Raw genomic sequence first — 18,552 nt, 5'->3', positions numbered from 1 at the left:
GCACCATGACAGACTCTTGCTCTTTACCCCTCATCCACCTCCACCCTCGTTAGGGCAGAGAAGGGCCCAGTGAAATGGGAAGAAAAAAAGATAATCAAGGATGTTGTGGATAGAGACAAGGACAGGGAGAGCTCACTGCCAATTATGGTTTCAGGCAAAACAGACTCCAGTACTCGACTGAGAGAGGAAAGTTTATTCCACTATCTACAGGAAACAGAACAGAACAAAAAGAAAAAAAAGAGAGTAGGATGATGAGAAAATTACAATTGGCACTTTAAGATCTCCCTCCCCCATCCCAGGCTCAGCTCACTGCTCCTGATATCTCTACCTCCTCCCCCCTCAGAGGCTCAGGAGGGGAGGGAAGGGGAAGGGAATGGGGGATGTGGTCAGTCTCACAGATGGACTCTGCCGCTTCTCTCTTCTCAGATGAGGATGACTCTTTCCATTCTTCCCCTGCTCCAATACAGGGTCCCTCCCATGGGACACAGTCCTTAATAAATATCTCTGGCGTGGGTTCTTCCCAACAGTTACAGCTTCTGCAAACACAGGATCCCTCCCACGGGACACGGCCTCTTCTGGGCTTAATTTTAATGAACTTCTTTGGGTGGGTTCTTCCCCACAGCTACAGCTTCTGTCAATATGGGGTCCCTCACACGGGACACAGCCTCCTCTGGGCATAGTCACTGCCCCTGGTGTGGGGTCTTTAACAAAGTGCAAACAAATCTCTGTTTCAATAGTCCTCTCCACAGGATGCAGGGGAGTCTCTGCTCCAGCACACCTCCTCTCTTCCCTCACTGACCTTGAAGTCCACATGGTTGTTTCTCTCTTCCAAATCCTTGCACCACCACCAGCCGGAAAAAGAAAAAGGGGCAGAAGAAAGAACAGGAAGAACCCTCCTCTTCCTGCTTCTTCTTAAAAAGTGATCGTGGAGACACCTAATTGGCTGAACCCCAGAAGTGGGTCTGGGTCAGAGCTGGGGAGAGTTTTGAGCAACTTCTTACAGGAGCCATCTTTACAGCCCCTTCCCCATTACCAGAAACGGTTCCATGTCAAACCCTGGCACGTATTTATTGCCCAGTTTGCAGCCCAGTTTGAAGAAGGCATCTCAATGTTCTGCTAGTCAGTTTGACATAGTAGCATAACAGTAGTAGGGATGCCTTCAAGTGCAGGAGTTTTTTTTTTCTTTTTCTTTTTTTTTAAAACAAGATAGTTTGTAGCGGATTCTTAGAGCTTTGTTACTGTCATTCCAGTTACACATGCTGCTCAGAGGATTCCAGGGGAGGCAGGGATTTCTCTGAATATTCCAATAGCCAGAGATTTTCCTGTAAAGGTACTATAGAAAGCAAGTTAGAAATATAACTCTTTTTTTGATGCATAAAAGATGTTTTCTGTTATACATTTAAACACATGTGTGTGTGCACACATACACTACAATGAAAGGCCATATTTGTAGCTGTCCTTTAAAGGACAGGATGAGCTCTTAAGATGTAGTATGTGATGTGCCACATTTAAACTGAATAGCCATGCAATGTCAAGCTATTTCCTATAATCATAGGTATCAGGTTGAGACTGGACAGATTGCTGTAACTTTTTAGGATGATGCTCTGATGCAGGACTCTGGAAGATGCAAGATGTGAGATTAAAGCAAGTCATATGTAATAGCCTTAACAAAGCCAGGTTTTATTTCCTCAGCTTCTAGCAAAATTAAATTTTTATTATTCTGTACAGTATTTAACACTTCAAAAAAATTGCTATCTGAAACTGACTTCAAATATTCCTGTCAAATTATCTAGCATTTAAACAATGCCTTTTCATTTCTAAACACACTTGGATTTGAACATTAACTTTGTGTTAGACATTTGTATTGAAATGAATTCATTTATATAGCTATAGATACTTATTTTTCATTCTGTTAGTAGAAAAACAGAATCACTGAGTAACATAATGGTTACTTACATAATCTATATGTACTAGATTTTTTAAATAAATATTAATTCATAGGTGTCAGAGCCTTAGATGTCATAACAACTGAAAAAGAGAGCTGATAGTCTTGCTTTCTAATTTTTCTCTTCATCTTTAAGATGGTTCCATGGGAAGATCTCCAAACAAGAGGCTTACAATTTGCTGATGACAGGTATTGGTATTTCAGATGGAAATACAGTGGAATGACTCAAAGTAATCCTGTTTATAACAGACTGCAGCAAAACCTGTTTTTTCTGTATGAATGTATGAGCATCAGACCTCTGGTTACTACTCCATTGGAAAAAAACCTTGTGACTGAGCATTGGGTATTTTTTATGTTCTCAAGTACAGTTAGTTTCATAATTTTAATTGAAATATATATTTTTTAATTTTAGTAATATAATAAAAATATCTTGGGCTTCATCAAAATGCTGAGGAGAAAATGATGCACTTATGGGAGAATGTATCAAACTTTTTTAGTCCCTTCACAGAAGAAATAATTTTTAAAATGAAAACATTAAGATTTCTTACTCATACTGTCAAATAACGTACCTTAAATATGAGAACAAAAAAAACTATTATTTTTTTTTAAGTTTGAAAACACTATCAAACCTTACACATGCATACCATATGTTCTTGTAAAGAGCTGTCAAAAGTGGGGATAGGTTGTCAGCTCCAATCAAATGATTTTGCATTAACTTTGGCAGTTTAGTACTACTTTATCCCATTTGGGTGAAGAATGGTGATTACTGTTGGAACTTAAATCAGACTTTCTCCTTCAGGTGTGCAATTCTTAATAATTTGTACAGATAGAGCTTTGATAAGAGCCATAAATGATACTAAGATAAATAACACTGTATTATGGTATCTTTTCAGTTGGTCAGGTGTGCAGTTTTCTTGTGAGGCCTTCAGATAATACACCTGGTGATTATTCACTTTATTTTCGGACCAGTGAAAATATTCAGCGTTTTAAAATATGTCCAACATCAAGCAATCAGTTTATGATGGGAGGCAGATATTATAATAGGTAAGTTTTGATAGTTACTTGTATTTTATGTTTTTGTAAAGAATGTATGTAACGTAGCTGATTTCAGTAATTCTTAAGAGAACACTACGAGTTTTAACTAACTTACTTAGTAATTAGTTGTAGCTAAGCACATTCTTAAAGCCTTCAAAAGCTTGTGTAACTTGTTTCTTTTGAAGTATTTTTCTGTAAATTATTTTGTTTTCACCCTATAAATTGGATTATGACATGCAATTATGAGAATGCTGTGTTGTCTTAGAGGCTGCTTTTTATAGCGAGTTTTGGGTATATGAAAGGGGGAAATTAAAGTGTTATTTTTATCATATACATTCAGTAGGGATTTTAAAGTATAAAGAATAAAAATGGGTATTCACAAGAAAGGAAAATATTATCTTCATTGTTGAAAAAACTCATTAAATGAATCACCTTAAAACATGTGAATGACGGTTTAGTCAGAAGTGCAGATCACCCAGAACCAGGGCATTCTTCATTCCCAATAAAGAATTTCTCTCACTTCCCACTTGGCTTCTGAGTGGGTAGAGATCCATCAGTGACTATGTCTGAGAAAATGTTGAGGTATCCTAAATAGAGAAGTTCACTGGACTTAATATGATTTTAAATAGATGATGGTTTGAGACTAAACTATTGGAATCACAGAATCACAGAACGATAGAGGTTGGAAGGGAACTCTAGTCCAACCTCTCTGCTAAATCAGGTCACACAGGAAAATGTCCAGGTTTTCAAAACCTCCAGAGAAGGAGATTCCACAACCTCTCTGGGCAACCTCTTCCAGTGCTAATAGTGTAGTAGTATTGTTTGTCTTAATATTCTTTTTTTTGCACAGAGTGTACCCTCAGCAAGTTCGCCGATCACACCAAACTGGGAGGACTAGTTGATGCACCAGAAGGTTCTGCTGCCACTCACCAAGATCTTGACTGGCTTGAGAGTTGGGCAGAGAGGAACCTCATGAGGTTCAACAAGGGCAAGTGCAGATTACTGCACCTCATGAGAAACAACCCCATGCACCAGTACAGGCTGGGGGCTGGCCTGCTTGAGAACAGCTCTGCGGAGAGAAACTTGGGAGTGTTTCTGGTTGATAATAAACTGAACATGAGCCAGCAATGTGCCCTGGCGGCCAAGAAGGCCAATGGCATCCTGGGATGCATCAAGAAGAGTGTGGCCAGCAGGTCAAGGGAGGTTCTGCTCCCCCTCTATTCTGTCCTGGTGAGACCTCATCTGGAGTACTGTATCCAGTTCTGGGCTCCTCAGCTCAAGAGAGACAGGGAACTTCAGGAGAGAGAGTCCAGCCCAGGGCCACCAAGATGATCAGGGGACTTGAGCATCTTATGAGGAAAGGCTGCAGGACCTGGGACTGTTTAGCCTGGAGAAGAGAAAGACTGAGGGAGAGTCTCATTAACAGAAGTATTTAAAATATGTATGTCAAAAGGATGGGGAGGCATTTCTTTCTGTTTTCTCAAGTGACAGGACAGGGGGTAATGGACAAAAGCTGGAACACACAAAGTTCCATTTAAACATAAGGAAGAACTACTTTACTGTCAGGGTGACAGAGCACTGGCACAAGCTGCCCAGGGAGGTTGTGGAGTCTCCTTCTCTGGAGGTTTTCAAAACCCACCTGGATATGTTCCTGTGCGACCCAATCTAGGTGAAGCTGTTTGAGCATGAGGATTGGACTAGATGATCTCTAGATCCCTTCTAACCCCTACCATTCTGTGATTCTGTGAGTAGAGATCAGCACCTCCCTGTATACTTGCCCTCCTTAGGAAGCTGAAGAGAGCAACGAGGTCAGTCCTCAGCATCCTTCTCTCCAAACTAGATAAACCCAAAGTCGTTGTTTTCTCCTCATAGGACATGCCATCCAGTCCTTTCACTATCTTTGTTGCTCTCCTCTGGATGCATTTAGGTACCTTAACATCCTTCTCACAATTGTGGAGTCCAGAATTGCACATAGTACTGATAAATACAGCAGGATAATCACCTCTTTTGATGGGCTGGTTATACCTTGCTTAATGCACCCCAGGATGCAGTTTGTGCATCTTGGCTGCCAAGGCACACTGCCAATTCATATTGAGCCTGCTGTTGACCAGCATCCCCAGGTTCCTTTCTGCAGGGCTTCTCTCCATCCTGTCCTCTCCCAATTTATGCATGTGTCCAGCGTTACTGCATCCAAGGTGCAGAATCCAGCATTTCTTCTTGTTAAATTTCATGCCATTGATGATTGTCCAATGCTCCAGTCTATCTAGATCCCTCTGCAAGTCCTTTTGTCCCTTAAGAGAATCAACAGCATTTCCCAGTTTGATATCATCATCAGACTTGCTAAGGGTGCATTGAAATCCTGCATCCAGATTATTGATAAAAATATTGAGCAAAATTGGTCTTAGGATTGAGCCCTGAGGAACACTGCTAGTGACTACTTGGCAGCCAGATTTAGCCTAATTCACTGCAACCCTTTGAGCCCTGCCCTTCAGCCAATTCTTCACTCAGTGTACCGTGAACCTGTTCATTTCACATTTGGACAGCTTGTCTAGAAGGATGCTGTGAGGGACAGTATCAGAACCCTTGCTAAAATCCAATAAAATTACTTCCACCTTCTCTTCATCCACCAGGCAGATGACCTTATTGTAGAAATATATCAGATTAGTTAGATGGGATTTTCCCTTTGTGAACCCACGTTGCCTGTGCCTGATGATTGCATTGTTCTTTAAATGCCTTTCAATAGTATCCACTATTATCTTCTCCATATTTTTTCCAGGAACTGAGATTGGACTAACAGGTCCATAGTTCCCCGAATCTTCCCTCACGCCCTTCTTATAAATTGGAATAACGTTTACTACCTTACATTTAGTGGGGATCTCCCTAGATTCCCAAGACCATTGGAAGATGATCGAGAGGCTTTAACATTTGCTAACTTATTCCATACTCGAGAATGAATACACGTGGTCCCTTACAATTTCAGTGACCAGCAAACCTTGTTTCTCAAAGATTTTTTCATGGTTATAAAAAACATAGTTCTGGTGGAGGCATTAGTTCTGAAGCCAGGTATTGATGTCTTGGGCTTGCCTGTTTCTTCCAAAGCCTCTCCCCATTACTTGGGAGAGTACACACTACCTGTGCATGCTTTTGGATTATAAGGAGAGATATAGTGTTGTTTATATAGGTTGTAGAACTTCCAATCTCATGTTTGAGTATACAAACTACCTGGGAAATAGAACAATATGTAAATGTAAGATAGCATTTATTAGTGCTTCACTTCTGATTTTAGGAAGTGTTGTAGGATAGACATACCTATCCTGCCATATCTCTCATGCCCCTTTCTCCTCTTCACCTATTTTCTTTCTGAAATTTAACCTTCTTAAGAGACAGTTTTCCAAAAACTTGGTGCTCCCTGCTCGTGTGGGGTCCCTCCCATGGGAGACAGTCCTCCACTAACTTCTCCAGCATGGCTCCTTCCCACAGGCTACATTTCTTAACGAACTGCTTCAGTGTGGGTCTTCACCACAGGGGAAGCAGTCCTTCAGGAACAGGCTGCTCCAGTGTGGGTCTCTCATGAGGTCACAAATCTTCCAGCAAACCTGATCTGGCATACTCGCCTCTCTCTCCATGAGTTCAGAGGTCCTGACAGTAACTTGCTCCAACATGGGCTTCTCACAGAGTCACAGCCTCCTTCAGGCAGCCCCCTGCTCCAGCATGGGTTCCTCCATGGCTGCATCTGCCCTCCATAGGCTGTAGGGAGACAGCCTGCCTCACCATGGTCTTCACCACAGGCTGCAGGGGCATCTCTACTCTGGTGCCTGGAGCACCTTCTCCTTCTTCACTGACCTTAGGCTTGGGACTGGAACATCTTTCATACAAGGAAAGGCTGCAGGAACTGGGGTTGTTTAGTCTAGAAAAGAGAAGACTGAGGGGGAATCTCATTAATATTTACAAATATATAAATGGTGGGTGTCAGGAGATTGGAGCATCCCTTTTTTTCTATTGTAGCTAGCAACAGGACAAGGGGTGATGGGATGAAGCTGAAACACAAAAAGTTCCATTTAAATATAAGAAAAAACTATTTTACTGTGAGGGTAACGGAGCCGTGGAACAGGCTGCCCAGAGGGGTTGTGGAGTCTCCTTCCTTGGAGGTCTTCAAGACCCGCCTGGACATGTTCCTATGCAACATGATTTAGGTTGACTTGCTTCTGCAGGGGAGTTGGACTAGGTGATCTCTAAAGGTTCCTTCCAACCCTACCATTCTATGATTCTAGTGTCTGTAGAGTTGTTCTCAGGTTCTTGCTCCCTTCTGCTGCTAACAGTTTTTGCACCTGCGCAATAACTTTCTTCCTCTTCTCAAATACGTTAATCACAGAGGCATTACCATCATCACTAATTGGCTTGGCCTTGGTGAGTCCATGTTAGAATTGGTTGGCTTTGGCCCTATCAGACACAGAGGAAGTTTCTAGCAGCTTTTCACAGAAGCCACCCATGTAGCCCTGCTGCTACCAAAACCTGGCCATGCAAACCCACTATACCACGAGTTGTGCTTGTGTGGAGGAGAAGGGGACTAAAGAAAAAAACCTCTTAAGCACTCCATCAAGGTATAAAGTCCTAGTATATATGATCCTCTAACTGCAAAATGAGTTTTCAAATACTACTCAGTTTATTCTTCAGCTCATTTTACAACTTTGAAAGAAATCAGGCAATTGCTTCTTATGTTGAGGGATGACTCTTGTTTTTTTAACCAAGTAAGGAGAAGAGATATTGACAGTCAAGATATTCTCGATTTGATGAATGAGGAAAAATTATATAAAGTTACTTTATTATTGATTGCTCATAATAATAGATGTTCAACATGCAAAATACGAGTGATTATTTTATGCAGTGTGGTAGAGCTTTTTTTTTATGGAGAAAATTGCATATGCATATCGATAAAAATTGAATTTATTTTATTTTTTAGTAATACTGAGAAATTCAAGTAATTTTACAAACCTGAAAAAAAGTTTGTTCGTGGGAAGATTCATTGGCTAACAAGCATAGACCAGTTCATAGCTATAGAAGAAAGAGGAAAAGATGTGTTTTTGTTGTTTTATTTACATGTTTTTATGATAATTTTTATAGTATTCTATACCTTTCCTTTGGATAAAATTTTATCCAGTTCTAATAGGCCAAAGATCTATCACATGTGCCTTATTACATTTGCACATACAGTTAACAGTATATATGAAGTGAGAAAACACATAAAGTATATTTTTGTTCTCTGCTTAAGTACTTAGTTCTTTATTTTCAGTTTGATATTTTGTATATGAATGATTCATCTGTGGTGATGTTAACATTATTTCTCTTTGTTACAGTGTAACCCTCAGTAACTGTAAAAATAAGTGCAACTCAGATATGTTGGATTTTAGCTTGCATTTGTCACTACTTTTGTCTTGATCCTCAAAATACTATTTAAACCTGATTCTGGTAATTAGAATGCAAACATCCCCATAAAGGAGTGTTACTGACTGGATAGTTGATTTAACATGATAGCTCAGTGATTTTTTTTATTTTCCACTCCTGTTTTCCTGGAAAGAGTGCACAGTTTGAAGTATTTCTAGTTCCCCTTCCCTAGTGTCTTGGTTTAGGCCCATCAGGGAACAAAAGAACAGGATTAACCTCAAGTACCAAAGACCTGAGGATTGCCAAAGGGCAGTGAGAGCTTAATTGTCACTTAAGGTCCAGGACAAAACAGACCAGGCTACTCCTCTTGGGGAAGAAAACAGAAAATAATTTAATGCGACACCAACTAAAGCATAACCATAAAACCCCAAAACATAACAAACATAACTCAACACAGAGTGGTACAATGATGAAGAGTCCGACTAGCCCTTTAAGACCACCTTCTCCCCACTTCCCGGGCTTAGAGTCCTGCTCCCGGTGTTTTTACCTCCTCCCCCACTGAACGGCCCAGGGGGGCAGGGAGTGGGGGTTTCAGTCTATTCTTTATAGCTTCTGCCCTTTGCCTCTCCTCAGGGAAGGTGGGCTCCGCACTAGTCCTTCCTGCAAGTCCTCACACACATGGCAGCTCTGCATGGGCTGCTCCGACGTGCATTTATCCCAAAAGCTGCAGCTCCTTTCTGCCTCTCGTGTAGGTCTGCTCTGCGGCGCGTAGGCTCTCCAGCACGGCCTGTGCCATGGCTGCCTCCTCACACAGTCCCTCGCCCGTCTCTTGCCCACCTCCAGCCTGCTGGCCTTTCAGTAGTGGAATTGGAGAGACAGCCTTGGTGCTGTGTGTGTACTGCTCAGCAGTAGTTAAAACTGGTGTATGATCAATACCTTCTGGCTACAAATGCAGAGCACAGCACTAGGAGGGCTGCTATGAGGAAAGTTAAACTCAATACAGGCATTTTCAACAAGTGATTACAAATGTTCTGTGGAGTTTAGAATTAATACATTATGAGTACAGTTCTGTGAATTTACTTAACTTCAATACATTAATAAATTGTCATTGCTGCCAACAAGATTACAATGTTTAACACTTGTTCTTCTTTGTATAAATTTATGAGGAAATGTAGTGTAATTGCAAATTCTCATACAGAAAAAAAATGGTTTAACATTTTAAATCTTATTTTTCTTATTTGAACAGTATTGCTGAGATCATTGAACATTATAGAAAAAAACAGATTGTTGAAGGATATTACCTTAAAGATCCTGTTCCAGTGCAGGTAAAACTTCATCTCTGAGCATATGTTATTGAAGATATTAATTTAATCCTCAAATATTTATAATATAGGAACTGAATTACAGTGGAGGTATCCATGGCAGTTAAATAGCATCATCCTGTCCTGAATTTTTGTTTTGAAACTTTTGTGTTTCTTTAATATTATCCTCATATGCATTCATTTATCTAAGGATGGCTTGTAGCAACCAGAAGATATGGTAAACTTTGTGCTGTAAATGCTCCGTCTTTTGCCCCCCAGCTCTGGTCCCTGATTGAACCAATACTTTGCCTTCATACCGTGTTGGAGTTGGGGGAAGAACTAGGCTGCCCTCCATTCTTCTGTGTCTAGCATCTTTCTTCCTGCAGAGAAAACCTATATGCACAGAGAAGCTTCAGAGATGATCAGAGGACTGGGATTACAGGGTGTGTTTTAGAACATTGTTACTCTGTAGCATAAATTCATCCTTAGACACCACTGGTAATAAACAAGCCACATCTTTTTTTCCCATAAAATTATAGCTTGTTCTATAGTGTATTTCTATATTTTGTTCCCTATTTATTCTCAAACTTTCTTTTTTTGATGGTTACAAATTTGGTTTTAATTTCTAACCTAAATAGTTACCACTTTGTTAGATCTCTTTTATTAATACATGGACATTTCTTGTATTCTCCTTTAGTCGACTCACTAAGCTGAGCATACCAAATCTGGTTTTTATCTCTTCATAATGTTCTTGTAGTTGCCCTACTACACCCAATTCCAGTATGAGTTTGTGTTTCTTGATGAAATGGACTAGAACAGCTCAGAATACCATGTCATTACTAATTCCTTTTTCTGTGAGACTACTTACCAGATATATCCTAGAATATCATCTGTGTTGTTATCACAGCCACATTATATTATATTGTTTTCTATTGGTATCAACAAGTGAAATTTTATGTTGTATTACTAGCCTTATTGTTTATTGTCCTTTATTGTTGATTGGCTTGTCATCAATGCTTCCCAATTGTCTGTGACTATTAACTCATGCTCTGTAATATGATTGAGATAAATGTGAAGAAATTTGAATTCGAAGACTTATCCTTGAAAAGTTTCACCTAGTAACTTTCCTTGTTCTCAATAATTCTTTTTGGATCATGACAATCATCTTCACTTTGGCACTTTGTATATCCACTTATGGTTCCTGTATCAATAACTTTGCGTTGACTAATTTTCCATGTGAAACTCCATCAAAATCTTTTACATTATTCAGAAATATTTGTGATTTTTTTTTAAAGTTATTGGTGACATAGTTACATGCAGTTGTGTGTTCTCCCACATACTGTCATGCTCCACTTTTGAAGAAAAAAAAATCAGAAGTGTTGCATACTATTCAATTCAATCTAATAGACTTCCTGTTTCTAATTTGAAATTTACTTTAAAACACTTATCACTAGATCTGTTGTTTTGTACCTTGTTTCTTTCATAGCTATGTTATGGAGATTACCTGTTACTAAATTTTTGGATATTGCTTTCAATGTGAGTCCTGCAATTCCTATTACTGATTTTTTTTCATCCTCATAGAATCATAGAATGGTAGGGGTTGGAAGGAACCTTTAGATATCATCTAGTCCAACCTCCCTCCAGAAGCAGATCAACCTAGATCAGGTCACATAGGAACATGTCCAGGCGGGTCTTGAAGACCTCCAAGGAAGGAGACTCCACAACTCCTCTGGGCAGCCTGTTCCACTGCTCCCTCACCCTCATAGCGAAATACTTTTTTTCTTATATTTAAATGGAGCTTTTTGTGTTCCAGCTTCATTCCGTTACCCCTTGTCCTGTTGCTAGATACAATAGAAAAAAGGGATGTCCCAACCTCCTGACACCCACCCTTTAGATATTTGTAAAACTTAATAACATCTCCCATCAGTCTTCTCTTTTCTAGACTAAACAGCCCCAGTTCCCACAGCCTTTCCTTGTATGAAAGATATTCCAGTCCCCTGATCATCTTGCTGGCCCTGCGCTGGACTCTCTTGAGAAGTTCTCTGTCCCTCTTGAGCTGAGGAGCCCAGAACTGGACACAGGACTCCAGATGAGGCCTCACCAGGGCAAAGTAGAGGGGGAGAAGAACCTCCCTTGACCTGCTGGCCACACTCTTCTTGATGCATCCCAGGATGCCATTGGCCTTCTTGGCCACCAGGACACATTGCTGGCTCATGGTTAGTTTATTATCAACCAGGACTCCCAGGTCTCTCTTCAGAGCTGCTCTCCAGCAGGTCATCCCCCAGCCTGTACTGGTGCAGGGGATTGTTCCTTCCCAGGTGCAGGACTCTGCACTTGTCCTTGTTGAACCTCATGAGGTTCCTCTCTGTCCAGCTCTCAAGCCAGTTGAGATCCCGCTGAATGGCAGCACAGCCTTCTGGGGAATCAGCCAGTCCTCCCAGTTTGGTGTCATCAGCAAACTTGCTGAGGGTACACTCTGTCCCCTCATCCAGGTTACTGATGAAGATGTTGAACAAGACTGGCCCCAGAACCCATCTCTGTGGAACTCCACTGGCCACAGGCCTCCAACTCGATTCTAGGACTTTTTAGTCTGGGGGCTGTTTAGCCTGGAGAAGAGAAGACTGAGGGGGAATCTCATTAATAGTTACAAATATCTAAATGGTGGGTGGCAGGAGGTTGGAGCATCCCTTTTTTCTATTGTAGCTAGCAACAGGACAAGGGGTAACGGGATGAAGCTGGAACACAAGAAGTTCCACTTAAACATAAGAAAAAACTATTTCACCATGAAGATGACAGAGCAGTGGAACAGGCTGCCCAGAGGGGTTGTGGAGTCTCCTTCCTTGGAGGTCTTCAAGACCCACCTGGACATGTTCCTATGTGACCTGATCTAGGTGAACCTGCTTCTGCAGGGGGATTGGACTAGATGAACTCTAAAGGTCCCTTCCAACCCCTACCATTCTATGATTCTATGATTCCTGGGTCGACCTTCCTTCCCTTTTTGAAGACTGAAGTGACATTGGCCTTTCTCCAGTCCTCAGGCACCCCACCTATCCTCCATGAATGTTGAAAAATGGCTTAGCAATCACATCAGCCAGCTCCCTCCGCACTCTAGGATGCATCCCATCAGGATGAGCCTTAAGCTTTGCCAACAAGTCTTTAACCTCTTCCTCTTCCACCCAGGGCAAATCCTCTGCTGTCCTGGCCATCCTACTGTCCTTGCCGGATTGGGCTTCCCGAGGGCCGGCCTTTGCCGTAAAGACTGAAGCAAAGAAGGCATTCAGTACTTCGGCCTTCTCGGTCCTCAGTCACCAAGGCACCCTCTGTGTTTAGCAGAGGGCCTACATTCCCCTTCGTCATCCTTCTGCTGCTGATGTACTTGAAAAATGCCTGTCCTTAACATCCCTGGCTAAATTTAATTCTAGAAGGGCTCTAGCCTTCCTAGTTGCACCCCTGCATGCCCTGGCAATGTTCCTATACTCTTCCCAAGAAGCCAGCCCCTGTTTCTACCCCTCATAGGTGGCTGCTTTCTGCCTGAGTTGTACCAGCAGATCCTTGCTCATCCATGGAGGCCTCCTACGTCTTTTTCCTCTTTTCTTGCACATTGGGACACACTGATCCTGGGCTTGGAGGAAGTGGTGCTTGAAGATTGACCAGTTCTCATGGGCACTTCTGTCTTCTAGAATCTTATCCTATGAGATCCGTCCAAGCAGATCTTCAGAGGCCAAAGTCGGCTCACCTGAAATCCAGGGTCACGGTCCTGCTTTGTGGCCTGCCTCTTCCACACAGGATCTTGAACTCTACCATCTCATGGTCACTGCAGTTGAGGTTGCCTCCAACATCCCCAACCAGGCTCTCCTTATTCGTCACTACCAGGTCCAGCAGCACACCCCTCCTTGTTGGTTCCTCAGTCACCTGTGACAGGAAGTTGTCAACAATCTGTAGGAACCTCCTGGACTGCGTATTCTTGGCTTTGTGGCTATCCCAGCAGATATCAGGGGGGTTGAAGTCCCCCATGAAGACCAGGGACTGTGATCGTGAGGCAGCTCTCAGCTGTTCGTAGAAGGCCTCATCCACTTCCTCCTCCTGATCAGGTGTCCTGTACAAAACTCCTACAACAGCATCACCTGATTTGCCCTGTTCATTAATTTTTACTCATAAGCACTCAATCTGCCCCTCATCCCCACCCTGGCACAGTTTGGTACACATGAATTGCTCCCTCACTAGAGAGCAACTCCACCTCCAGGCCTTGTCAGCCTGTCCATCTTAAACAATACATATCCCTCTTATGGCTGTGCTCCAGCCATGGCAGCTGTCCCACCACGTCTCTGTGACTGCAATGAGGTCGTAGCCCCGCATCCACACCCACATCTCCAGTTCCTCCTGTGTATTACCCAGGCTGCATGTATCGGTGTAGAGGCAGCATAGGGGCTTACTCAAACACACAGGTGTCCCTGGACAGATGCAGGAGGATCCTTCCCGGTTTGGCTCTCCGTTAGGATGGTCAACCTTCTGAATCTCAGCATGGTGTGCGCATGAAGGGCACTTATCCTTGCGTTCCCTGTCCTGCACTGTTTCCCAGCTAGAGAGGACAGCTTGTTCTATTTTGCTTCTCCCCCCATCCCCCAAGTCCCTTAGTTTAAAGCCCTCTTTATCAAGTTTGCTAGCCTATTCACAAATATTGCAGTGCCTATATGGGAGAGATGAATCCCATCCTGTCCTATCAAGCTATAGTTCCCAAGGAAGGATCCGTTGTCATAGAATCCAAAACCTTCCCGCCAGCACCAGCCTCTCAGCCAGGAGTTCACTTGGCTGATTTCTCCATTGCAGACTCCCCCTTTAGTGAACAGGATGGAGGAGAAAATAACCTGAGCCCCTCTACCTTTTACTTGCTCCCCCAAGGTTTTAAAATCCTTCTGGATCCTGGAGATGTCATGCCTCATGACATCATTCATAACTACATGGAACACAAGTAAGGGGTAGTAGCCCGCATCTCTGATGAGTCGTGGCACTCTCTCAGCCACATTGCTGACCTGGCTCCTGGCAGGCAGCACACCCCTGGTGACTCCCTATCCGCTCCACAGATGGGTGTCTCAGTGCCCCTTAGCAATGAGTCACCCACAACAAGCACCCGTCGCTTCTTTCTACGGTGTCCATTACCTGTTGCAGGTGGAGCAGCTGACGGTGAGTTTTTTCCTGGGTTTTCCGCTTCTGGAGGTTGCTCCTCGAAGTCCCTTGTTGCCAGTGCCTCATACTTATTTGTAGTGGGCACTCTGGAAGGAGGGCTTTGAAGACAAGCCTTTGCCCTTCTGTTTTTTGTTACTAGGGTCCAAGGCATATCGGATTCACTGGAGGCCTGTACCTTATTGTAGAAGTCTCTATCTCCACCTCTGCCCCTCTAATACTGCACAGTCTACTCACAGTTTCCTGCAGCTCTTTCACCAGGTGCTGCAGTTTTTGAACTTGAGGGCACCTATGACACCTGATTACCTCAGAAGCATAGGTCCCTAAGCGTCCTAAACATTCCCTGCACTCCACTTGGACTGAAGTGTCTGTACTAACCAGCTCTGTCTGAGTGGATGCATTGACCTTCACCTGGGTTTTGTCCACCTGAGCCTTGGCTTTAGCTCTCAGGCAAGTGCTCACCATCTTGCTAGATTGAAGCAGGGGCACTTTTCTGATTTCTGTTTCTCTGTGTGGGCTGTGGGGTCATTCCCTGCCTGTCCTCCCTGCTCACCCTGCCTGTGTGAACTGTGTCACACCCTGTTTGCTGGCCCTGGTCGATCACGCTCCCTGGGGGATGTTTAAATCCCCTGTGGTTGCTGCGTCTCTGCCTCCTGGCAAGACTGTTCCCCTTGCAAGAGCTGCCTGATCCTGGTGGCTCTCCTCGCTTCTCCACTCCCCGTGCTCCAACAACCCCTCGATTACCTCAATCGGCCACACATCTGCGAATGAATGAATCTTGCCTCCTCCTTGTGTCCTACTGATCTTGCCTTTGTAATGTTGTTCAAAACCATAATTCTTATATAAGGACTATATTGATTATTATAATCCGTTTCCTGTTTCTACTTTCTCCTATTATTTTTTGTTCGAATTATATTCATATAGGACATGAGTACTAATAAGATTAGTGAGGAACTGTGCAAATTGTGTGTTAATCATTGAATTTTAATTGTGATTTGCACCATTCTTCTTGGTTTGGAGTTTAATTGCTCATTTTAAAAGCTTTGGTAGAAGACAGTGAGAAACTGAATAAGCTTTAAAGACTTATGTAAATTTTTAATAAATCACTGTGAAATATTCTGCTATTTAGTGTTAAAAAATAAGTATAGGTGATGCTTTGTGAAAGTTGGTCTGTATTTAAAACTTACTTTTCTTCTCATAATTCTGGCCTAATTGTTCCACAAAAAATAGTTATATTTAATTTCTGGCAAAGATATTAAATTATATTTATTTTTAAGACACATGAGAGAATAATAATAAAGAATTGGTAGCATTCAATAAAATTGCAGTTATAACTTTATGGTATGCAATTGTTTCATGGTAATTTCTAAACTTTTAAAAACCTGTTGATTTCTTCCTTGTTTACCAGCATCAAGAACAAGTGCTTAACGATACAGTGGATGGAAAAGAAATCTACAACACAATTCGTCACAAAACAAAGGATGCTTTCTATAAAAATATCGTCAAAAAAGGATATCTTCTGAAAAAAAGTGAGTTTTGTTTGCTTCTATGAGGGTTTTTTTTCTAAAAAATGCCATATGGGTGCATATTTTGTGTAGCTCTGGTACTAGTGGATGCAAAATTGAAGTGCACAAAAAGTTGTAGAAAGCCTGTAAAGGGTATGAAAGATTCTTTTTCCTTTAGTAGCACATAAATAGAAAGACATAACACATAAAAGGACACACAATATAAAGATGATGATTGGCAATTCTTGATGAAAAAATCAGAAAACAGCATAAAAACTGAGTACCTTTGATGAAAGGTAACATTCAGACTCATTAAATGAAGTACATCTTCATAAAATGTTTTCATATTTAATACACAGCTTGTATAAATTTAAGCTGATCACATGGGTTAAAGAAAGATTAATGTTAGTACGTTAATTGGAGACTAGATCTAGTTTAATTTTATTAATAAAGTTAAATAATATGTTTAATTTAAAATGTACATTTTGGTGTACAAGGTACATAGAGATGTTTTTAAGGTTTTAACACTGAGAAAGTTGATATAGCATTGGATTAAGAGCTGCCTGACTGTGGTGGTTTAGCCCTGGCTGAACAATAACCAAACCACACAGTTACTCACTCCTCCCCACCTTAGCAGGATGGGGAGGAGAATCAAGAGAGAATTCTAGAACTTTGTGGGTTGATATAAGGACAATTTAATAGAACACCACAAAGCATAAGCAGTTACAATGATGGCCAAGGAACATAGAAAAACGAGCAATACCTGGTGTAACTGCTCACCACTGGCAGCCTGAAGCTGTGCCCAAGTGCTCTGTTCTGACACTTGCCTGGCCCCTACCCCTATAGCCTGATCACATGGGATTGAATAGCCTGGCCACGCCCCCTTGCGGCGGCTGGGGAGAGTTAACCCTATCCCGACCAAACCCAGGACACTGACTCGTCTCAATATATCCCCAAAGAATTACCATTGAGCAAGATTTTGAAGTTCTGAGGAAGCTAGTCCCTTTCCAAGTTTTTTTTCACTGAAGAAAAAAAAAAAATACTGTTTCTGTATGGGACAAAGACAGTAGCTAAACCCATAAGTACTAGATAAATATAAATAAATATAGATAAAGATAAATTTAAATATGCATTCAAAGGAAATAAAAACTAGATCCTCTGAATAAAGCAAGGAAAGCATCTCTTCTCTCGAGAATGATAATTTGAGAGAAGATGGAGAGGGATTTGGTAGGCTGAGGGATGAGCTAAGAATGAACTTGAAGTGAAAATCTTTACCAAAAAGGGATAATAAGATACTTTACATGTGCAAGGAGGAGTACTGAGTGTAGGTGTGGAGAGATGCGTATACCTGCATACAGAACAGAAATTTAATAAAATCACTCTTCCATCTAGTAGAGTACAATAACTGAAAGTTCAAGTTAGTTTTCCAAAATAGTGAGTACTGGTGCTTGTTTATGAGGGGCTGTGGTGTAACTATGATGATCAACATGAAAATTAAGGCTGAATGTTTTTCTAAAAGGTACTGGGGTTTATGTATGAATTAGTTCCAGAAAGTTCCTTATCAGTTGTAAGTCAGAGGATAGGTCCCTTCTTGGGAAAGCAGGTAGATCTCTTCCCAGCCACCCACTCCTCCCCAGTTGCCCTTGCACAACAGGTATCGGGCTTTGGAAGTTGAGGACCAGACAAGGGAATATGAAGATGTAGGGCCACTTGAAGAGGTGCTCAGGGTGAGCCAGTCACCTTCATGCATTAGGATTGCCTCAATTAAAAAGAAAACAAAAGTTATAGTAGTAGGCGATTCCTTTCTGGAGGGAACTGAAGGACCCCATATGTTGACCAGATCCATCTGGAGAGGTCTGCTGCCTCCCTGGGACCCAGGTTAGAGACGTAGCCAGGAACCTCCCTGGTCCGGTGTGGCCAACTGACTACTACTGTTGGTAATGCAGGTTGGTACTGACGAGGTTACAGAGAGGCGTTCAAAAGCTATTAAACAGTACTTCAGGGCACTGGGGAGAATGCTTGATGGATTGGGAGCACAAGTAGTGTTCTCCTCCATACCTTTCATGGGAGGGAGGAATACTGTACAAATAAGGAAAGCACAACTGATTAACAGGTTGCTCAGAGACTGGTGCCACATACACAACTTTGGGATTTTTGACCATGGTGAAATTTTCATGATGCCAAGTCTGGTGACAGGTGAATT

General features: G+C 42.0%; 1 protein-coding gene across 7 annotated transcripts in view; it reads left to right on the top strand.

Moving 5' to 3' along the window:
* LOC133628529 (ras GTPase-activating protein 1) overlaps positions 1 to 18,552 on the top strand; it is a 128,495-nt gene that overhangs the window by 63,234 nt on the left and 46,709 nt on the right. For 6 of the 7 annotated variants that reach the window (XM_062016820.1, XM_062016819.1, XM_062016818.1 and 3 more), the window contains 4 exons: positions 2,082 to 2,134; positions 2,839 to 2,989; positions 9,609 to 9,687; positions 16,253 to 16,373. In XM_062016820.1, coding sequence (XP_061872804.1) covers positions 2,082 to 2,134; positions 2,839 to 2,989; positions 9,609 to 9,687; positions 16,253 to 16,373 — 404 coding nt within the window. The remainder of the gene's footprint in view (positions 1 to 2,081; positions 2,135 to 2,838; positions 2,990 to 9,608; positions 9,688 to 16,252; positions 16,374 to 18,552) is intronic. The other variant, XM_062016821.1, reaches the window with a different exon arrangement.

Source organism: Colius striatus, chromosome W (assembly GCF_028858725.1).
Source record: "Colius striatus isolate bColStr4 chromosome W, bColStr4.1.hap1, whole genome shotgun sequence".
NCBI lineage: Eukaryota > Metazoa > Chordata > Aves > Coliiformes > Coliidae > Colius > Colius striatus.
The sequence above is the reverse complement of the archived record's forward strand: the minus strand, read 5'-3'. Positions and strand labels throughout refer to the sequence as shown.